Genomic DNA, 8,418 nt, shown 5'->3' with positions numbered 1-8,418 from the left:
TGCTGTGTTCATCCAGCTCTACATCTTGTTATCTCAGGTTCTCCAGCATCGGCAGTTCCTACTATCTCTCCTTGCTGAAGATTGGGTTTACTTTGTCAATATCTTTCAATATGTCTGTTTGCCATATATAAAAATATGGAAAATGGGGAAATTGAAGGCTCGTGGTCTGACAGTCAAGCATCAGCCAATTGGGTAAAGAGTCTTTGTGTTTGTCCATTGGTGTAGGAAGGCAGTGTGTCACAAGGATGGAAAGGTTGGCCAAATAATGGCTAGATTTTCCACCTCTTCCCTCCCAATACTTGCACAAAGGGGCATCAGAGTTATGTGGAGCTCTTCAGTTCACCCCTTCCTCCACATGCAGACACTCGGGCTTCACTGGGTATTGCAGCAGCAAAGACAGAGTGGGGAGGAAAATCACTCATGGTTTCTCTCAGTCAAAGTCACCACATAGCTATAGCAGAGAACATCCCTTGTCTGACCGCGGCTGTAAGAGAAGATTCCAGTGTGCATTAATGGTGAACATATCATTGTCCTCCCAAAGAAAGGAAGGGAAATATGCAGAATAACCAAGCAAAATTGGTGAAAGAGCCAGAGGGAAGGCAAAGAGAAATTTTTTCAACATAAGGATTTGGTTTGCATGGCCTCAAAGAGTGGAGGAAGCGGATTCATTTCCCTGGTTGGGCGCAGCTCAATACTTGAGAAGCTCAACACCATTCAGGACAAAGCAACATCGATTGGTACCACGTCCACCACCTTCAACATTTACTCCCTCCACCACTGACGCTCAGTAGCAGCAGTGTGTACCATCTACAAGATGCACTGCAGCAACTCACCCAAGGCTCTTTCTTCCAAACTAACGACCTCTACCATCTAGAAGGAGACAGGAAGTACATCCCATAGGAACACCACCACCTGCAAGTTCCCCTCCAAGCCACTCACAATCTTGACCTTTATTGTAAAGGATTGTTTATGAGGGTCATGGACTGGGCCAGTGTGTACTGGCCTTGAGATGGTGGTGACCTGCCTACTGGAGCTGATGCAATCCTTGGGGTATAGGTGTGACACTTGCACTATAATCAATTGCACCAACTAATGGTTAAGCTGTGAGGAATCTGAAGTGATTCTTCCCCTCCGAGATGGAGAGTCTGCAAGGGTTTAAAGTTGGCACCGTTTACTGCCTACTTCACCATCGTGGATTCAATGGGCTGAACAGCCTCCTTCTACGATCAACTTTCGAGAGTCAAACTGGCCCAGAAACAGCTGCCAGAACCTCAAGAACACAACAGCTTTCGGAAATAACACGGTGTAGAGCTGGATGAACACAGCAGGCCAAGCAGCATCATAGGAGCGGGAAGGCTGACGTTTCGGGCCTAGACCCTTCGGAACTTGTCTACTGCATCAGCAGGCTATCAGATAAGGAAATGTTAGTTTAATTACAAATATTAACTTGGTCAAACAGCCAATTCAGAAAGTAGATGGTGTACATATGGATTAATATAGGAATGTGAAACCAAAATGTGTGAACCACAACAACCTTAATGGTACAGGGCTGTGTGAGTGCAGAACACAGCAGCTTCTGATGGTTGAAATCAAGATGGCCCTAGAAGGGGTAGCTGATTTAAGTGCTCCGAGACAAAAATCAGGTTAATAAAGTTTTTATTTCCCTGTAAACTGCTGCTTAAAGTACTGAAATGTATTAGCACTCCTTTTTATGACAGATAAAACGAACTGTTGACCAAATTTTAATATATAATCTTTATTAGTTTTCACTGGTGAATCCACACCAACAGGATCAGATCCTGCTGAAGGTGTCAGAAAGTTCATCTTTATGGCAAATTTCCACACCCTCAAGACAACACAAAAGTCTTCACAGAACTAGGAGCAGGAGTAGGCTATTCAGCCCCTTGAGCCTGCTCTGTTATTCAATACAACCATGTTACAATCACAAGCTTTTGGAGCGCTGCTCCTTCAGCTTCACCTGACTATAACCAGGTGTCGTGTGACTTCTGACTTTGTTCACCCCAGTCCAACACCGGCACCTCCACATCATCAATATGATCATGGCTTATCTCATTGCAGCCTCAACTCCACTTTCCTGCTCACTCACCATAATCCTTTAACCCATTACGAATCAAAAATCTGTCCATCTCCTCCTTAAATTTATTCAGTGTCTACCACACTCTGCGATAGTGAATTTCTCCTCATCTCTGTTCTAAATCTGCTATCCCTTAGCCTAAAATTTGACTCCTTGTTCTCAATGGGCCTAAAGGGGAAATGTCCATTCTATCTTCATGGAGTGCAGTCACAATTGGCACCTAGACTGGTGAGCCATAGCAGACCTTTCAGCCCATTGAAAAGGTAGAGATGGTTCCATCAGATCACAACTGATATCAAGGGGAAATTTTCTGAAGAAGGGTCTTGACCCGAAATGTCAGCTTTCCTGCTCCTCTGGTGCTGCTTGGCCTGCTGCGTTCATCCAGCTTTACATCTTGTTATCTCAGATTCTCCAGCATCGGCAGTTCCTACTATCTCTGTAACAACTGATATCAACCCTTTTTATGCATTTTTGCTTGACATCTGTTGCTACCCTAATCCAACCAAAAGGGGAGCGGCACAAACAGGCCAGAAATCAATGGTCATCCAAAACTTCTAGTAATACAGCACAATATCTAAGGGCTACCATTAAGTTGGCTATGGTGTCCTTAGGAATTTAAGACTAATCTACAGGCTACTGCTACAAGCAAAGCCCCAGGAAGAAATGTGAGGAGGCACAGAAGCGTATGCTGTTTTTTTGACAAAAAACTTCCAATTTACCTATGCTAAAAATACAGAGCTTGAATCATTTGGTCAAACAGCCTTTTCTCAATCAGGAAATGCAGAGCTGCAAGGCTTTCCAACTGGAAACTGTAACAACAAATAGATTGGGTGATTAGTTGTAGGGGCAGGGCGGTTGGCCAGACAATGGAACCTCCATCAACATGCACAATCAAAGTTGGCAACTTACATCTGAACAAACAGAGCTCATGATCTTGATGAAATGTACACCGGAGGGGGGGGTTGCACGGCTATGAACCAGCTCAGCCACAATGGGCTGAATGGACTACCTTCATTCTGTATAATTTTAATATCTCATCCTACAGTTGATGCTGGGGGATTTGGGAGATTTTCCATAGATCCAGTAAGACATTCCTTGCATTTAGAGGAAAGCATTTATTGAGATTTCATTTCAGCAATATAAAGAGAAATTTCTTGATTGTCTGTGTTGAGTTAAGCGATGCATACTTGTTTTGTGGTGGTTCTGCAAATAAACGTTAGACTGAATAAAGATCAGTTCCAGTACCACTCTTCACCAACTGATGAAGGGGTAGTATGGCAGCTCAGTGGTTAGCACTGCTGCCTCACAGCGCCAGGGACGTGGGTTCAATTCCACCCTCAGGTGACTGTCTATGTGGAGTTTGCACATTCTCCCTATTTCTGCGTGGGTTTCTTCTGAGTGCTCCCAGAGTCCAAAGATGTGCAGGTTAGGATGGATTCGCCATGCTAAATTGCCTGTAGTGTCCAGGGATATGCAGACTAGGTAGGTTAGGCTGCTAGCTAACAGTTTACACTACTAACTGAATCATCCCAACAAATAAGTTTTCTCTCAGAGGATGACACATCTGCAGAATTCTTTACTACACAGGCCTGTGGAGGCTGGGTCGTAAATATATTCAAAACTGTGATAGATAGGGTTTTAATCAGGAAGGGACTCAAGAGTTATGGGGAAGTATTATGATCTACCAAGAGCTAGAAAATGGGATTTTTTATTTATTCATTCACGGGATGAGGGTGTCACTGGCTAGGCAGCATTTATTACCCATCCCTAATTGCCCAGAGGGCAGTTAAGAGTCGGCCACATTGCTGTGGGCCTGGAGTTACATGTAGGCCAGACCAGGTAAAGATGGCAGTTTCCTTCCCTAAAGGGGATTAGTGAACCAAATGGGTTTTTCTGACAATTAACAGTGGATTCATGGTTATCTTTAGATTCTTAATTCCAGATTTGTGTTTTGGAATCAAATTCCACCATCCGAGAGGGATTCAAACCTGGATCCCAGGGACATTATCCGGGTCTCTGGTATTACCACTACGCCATCGCCTTCCATCCAGATTAAGGGGATTAAGCTTGTTTTTTTGGCCAGTGTGGACATGATGGACTGAATGGCCTCTTACACAGGGCTTAGCGCTCTCCATGCTTTTTAACATTTCAACCGGGTCCTCTTGCAAATGCTTACACTGTCCAAGAAGGATCAGGGGACAGGATACAAGAGCCAGAACAGTGTACAACTGTTCCCTCTGTAGCCCAGGGACACCAGTTTCCAAGGTTTGCAGTTGTGAGTGAGTTTGGACACCAACAACAGGCTGTTGTGAGGCTGTCTTTCCCAATGCTGATCATTTAAAAGAAAACTACGATAACGACGGAGCTCCTGACTTCAGTAATATTCAAAGGCGGCACCACCAGCTCAATCTGGACTGACATTGACTAAACCAAACCAGTTATCAGGGAGACAAATTGAAGAACTGTAGATACTGGAAACCAGAAACATAAACGGAAATTGCTGGAGAAACTCAGCAGGTCTAGTAGCATCTGTGGCAAGAAAGCAGAGTTGACCTTTCTAGTCCAGTGACCCTTTTTCAGAACTCTTCCAATTGTGCTACTGATATTTTCCAGCCCTCTCCTGTTTTGTTTAAGCTAACAGAAAGGTTGTTCCTTCACAATCAACTCTTATGCTTTAAAAAAAGAACGGCTGGCATTTATGGGAGTGCTACTCCTAGCCACTAGGTGTCTGAAAACATACTTGGAATATTGTGTTCAGTTCTGGTCACCTCATTAAAAGGAAAGATGTGGAAGATTTGGACAGGGTGCAAAGGAGATTTACCAGGATGCTGCCTGGACTGGAGGGCAGGTCTTATGAAGAAAGGTTGAGGGAGTTAGGGCTTTTTTCATTGGAGCGAAGGAGGATGAGAGGTGACTTGATAGAGGTTTACAAGATCATGAGAGGCATAGATAGAGTGCATAGTCAGAGACTTTTTCCTAGGGCGGAAATGACTATTACGAGGGGGCATAATTTTAAGGTGATTGGAGGAAGGTATAGGGGAGATGTCAGAGGTAGGTTCTTTACGCAGAGAGTGGGTGTGTGGAATGCACTGCTGGCAGTGGTAGTGGAGTCAGATAATTTAGAGACTTTTAATCGACTCTTGGATAGGCACATGGATGATAGTGAAATGTAGAGTATGCAGGATAGATTGATCTTAGTAGGATAATAGGTCAGCACAACATTGTGGGCCGAAGGGCCTGTGCTGTGCTGTACTGTTCTAAGTTCTACTGCACACATCAACGAAGCACTCCTTGAAGTGGAGGGGACTAAGCAGCCAGTTTGTACACAGCAAGATCCCACAAGCAGCAATGAGCAGATTTTCTTTATGGCGTGCGATGTCAATTGAGGGATAAATATTGCTTGAGGACTCCCAGATTAACTCTGCTTCCAACTCAGAACCATGTCATCTTTTCACATCCACTCAAAAAGGTAGTTGGGCCCTCAGTTTAGTGTCTATATCTAAACAGTGCACCCTACACCAGTACAGTGACCCCTCAATACTGCGTTAGAATGTCAGCCTGCATTTTTGTGCCTGAACTAAGCAGCAAGAAATGAAAACCAGAACCTGGTGATTCAGAGGTAAATAAGCCTTCTGTGGTAAAGAATTCCACAGGTTCACTATTGTTTGAGTGAAGAAATTTTTCCACACCACACTCCTAAATAATCTACCCTGTAGTCTGAGACTGTGACCCTTGGTTCCAGACACCCCCATACCAGGGGAAACACCCTTCCTGCATCTAGTTTGTCCGGCCTACTGTGAAATGAATAAAATTCTCTCAGATTCTTCCTCATCCTTCTAAAGGAAATAAGGAAGGTCAAAAGAAAACAAGCAAAGTCATTACAGACCCAGAGGCTAGAGAGAGGGGTGGGTACAATTACAACATTTGAAAGGCATCTGGATGGGTTTATGAATAGGAAGGGTTTTAGAGGAATGTGGGCCAAATGCTGGCAAATGGGACTAGGTTAGATTAGCGCAAACAGTCCGAGGGGTTTGTTTCCGCGCTGTACGACTCTCTGATGGTGGTTTTACCTGAGGGTCAGGCTGGGGAGGAGAGAACTTCATAGTCACCTCAGCCCACCTAGCTAACCCATTGGGATATATAGCACCTTTTACAATGCCCTCACAGCATTTGTAACAATTCTGTAGTTGCTGTTGCAATTAGGAAAAAAAAAACGAGGTAGAGGGTGTTAAAGGCGTTTGAGGGTTGGGGTGAATGGGGTGTGTGTGACTGATCAGTAAGCATTTTCAAAGAATTGGCCCTTACACGATGCCATTAACTGGGCTATCTCACTGTCCATAATAGCCACACAGCCAGCGCTCGTCTCTGCAACCACGTGGCAAATTGCATCAGACAGTGATCAGGGAAAAAAAAAGTCACCTACAGTGACTCCGGTTCAGTCTGAGCAGATTTGAAAAATTGACTACAAAACATATGAAACACTTGGTTGAGAAATTCCAAAAGAGTGACAAATTAAATCAAACGAATTCAACTCTTCAGCAAATCAATTCTCCCTCCCCCAGAGCTCGACAGAATTGCAATCAAATTTAAAAACTTTGCTGAAACTAATGGCTACATAGTTGACCTGAATTTCAATTCAACTATGTAACCATATTAATCGGAGCTGGGTCTGGATTTTGTTTAAAAAGGAATGTGTGTGTGTGTGTTGGGAGGAGGGTGTTACATTTACCTTACAAGATCCAGAAAGGAGTCTGTAACCTCTTTAGGCTCCGGCAGGGCATCTTCCAAACCCGATAGATCGGGGTTGGCGTCAGCGCCGACCCCGGGCTTGACGATAAAAGCCATGGTCACCCCGATCGCCGAGGCGATAAGGGTGGTCAGGAAGAAGAAAAGCATCGCCCAGCCTCCTAACTTGCCCAGGGCTCGGGGGTCGAGGCTGGCAGCTCCGGACACTAAGCTGCATACCACCAGCGGGATGATGATCATCTTGAGCAACCGCAGCAACAGCTCCCCTGGGAAGGAGAAGTAGATGATCTGGACCCGGCTGAGGTGGAGGTTCCTCACCGACAGGCCGATCGCTACCCCGGTGATCACCCCGATCACGGTCAGGATCACCAGCAGATTGGAGCTGATGCAACCCTTGATTTTCCTCATCTTGCCGGCGGCCTCAGGCTTTCTGAACGACACATTGTCGCCGCTTCTCGCTACATTGTTGCCATCGTCTGATACTTTGTTGCCATTTGCAGCTTTCTCGTCCAGGTAGATATCCCCGTTCGAAATCCCCTTCGAACAATCGTCACTCAATGAAGCCATAATTCCCTCCTAATCCGCTTTTTCTCTCCTGTCTATCAGGTTTATACAAATAGAAAATATACCTCTTGAAACCTCTGGCTTTTCTTGTGAAATCCACGCGAGGTAGAAATCGAGCGGGGGGAATGTGTTTGAAACTGACTCGTTCCGCCTGACCCACGAGGTGTACATTTCAAGGGCGGGGCCGAGCCCGTTAAATCATGATAAGAACGTAAGTGTAGCAGCCAATCCCTCGCTGTATAGACAACAGTCCCTCTACTGGACCGGAACAAGCAGAGAGAGAAGAGGGAAGGAGAGTTTTTTTTTTCAAATTCATTTGTAGGATGTGGCTCTCTGCTGATTAGGCCAGCATTTGTTGCCCATCTCTAATTGTCTCTTGAAACGGTGAAGGCGAATGTGAGGAAGGGTCACTGGACCCGAAACGTTAACTCTGTTTTCTCCTTCACAGATGCTGCCAGACCTGCTGAGCTTTTCCAGCAACTTTGTTTTAGTTCCTGATTTACAGCATCCGCAGTTCTTTTGGTTTTTATAGCGAATTATCTTCTTGAATTGCTGCAGACCATCTAACTTTGAGACACCCAAAATGTTATTAGGGGAGGGAGTTCCAGGATTTTGATCCAGTCACACTGAAGGGTCAGTGATATATTTCGAAGTCAGGATAGTGATAAGTTTACAAAAGTGAGGCCATAATGTCTTTTTCCTAGGGTTTAAGGTAAAAGTGGGCAAGTTTTAAAGGAGATCATAGAGTCATAGATAACAAGGTGTAGAGCTGGATGAACACAGCAGGCCAAGCAGCATCAGAGGAGCAGGAAAGCTGACGTTTCGGGTCTAGACCCTTCTTCAGAAATGAATCATAGAACCCCTACAGTGCCAAAACAGGCCATTCGGCCCAACAGGTCCACACTGCCTCTCCGATGAGCATCCCACCCTAACTCATTCCCCTAACCCTGTATTTCCCCATGTCTAACATCCCTGGGCACTATGGGGTAATTTAGCATGGCCAATCCACCCTA

General features: G+C 45.0%; 1 protein-coding gene across 1 annotated transcript in view; it reads right to left on the bottom strand.

The window, feature by feature from the left end:
* The window catches only part of slc1a5 (solute carrier family 1 member 5), a 30,543-nt gene extending 22,953 nt beyond the window's left edge, over nt 1-7,590 (bottom strand). Inside the window, exon 1 of the mRNA XM_048618132.1 lies at nt 6,825-7,590. Within this exon, the coding sequence (XP_048474089.1) occupies nt 6,825-7,408 (584 nt within the window). The 5' untranslated portion in view covers nt 7,409-7,590. The remainder of the gene's footprint in view (nt 1-6,824) is intronic.
* Between the last annotated feature and the right edge of the window lie 828 nt (nt 7,591-8,418).

This window comes from Rhincodon typus, chromosome 39 (assembly GCF_021869965.1).
Source record: "Rhincodon typus isolate 14 chromosome 39, sRhiTyp1.1, whole genome shotgun sequence".
NCBI classification, from domain to species: domain Eukaryota; kingdom Metazoa; phylum Chordata; class Chondrichthyes; order Orectolobiformes; family Rhincodontidae; genus Rhincodon; species Rhincodon typus.
This window is presented reverse-complemented; position numbering and strand designations above follow the sequence as displayed.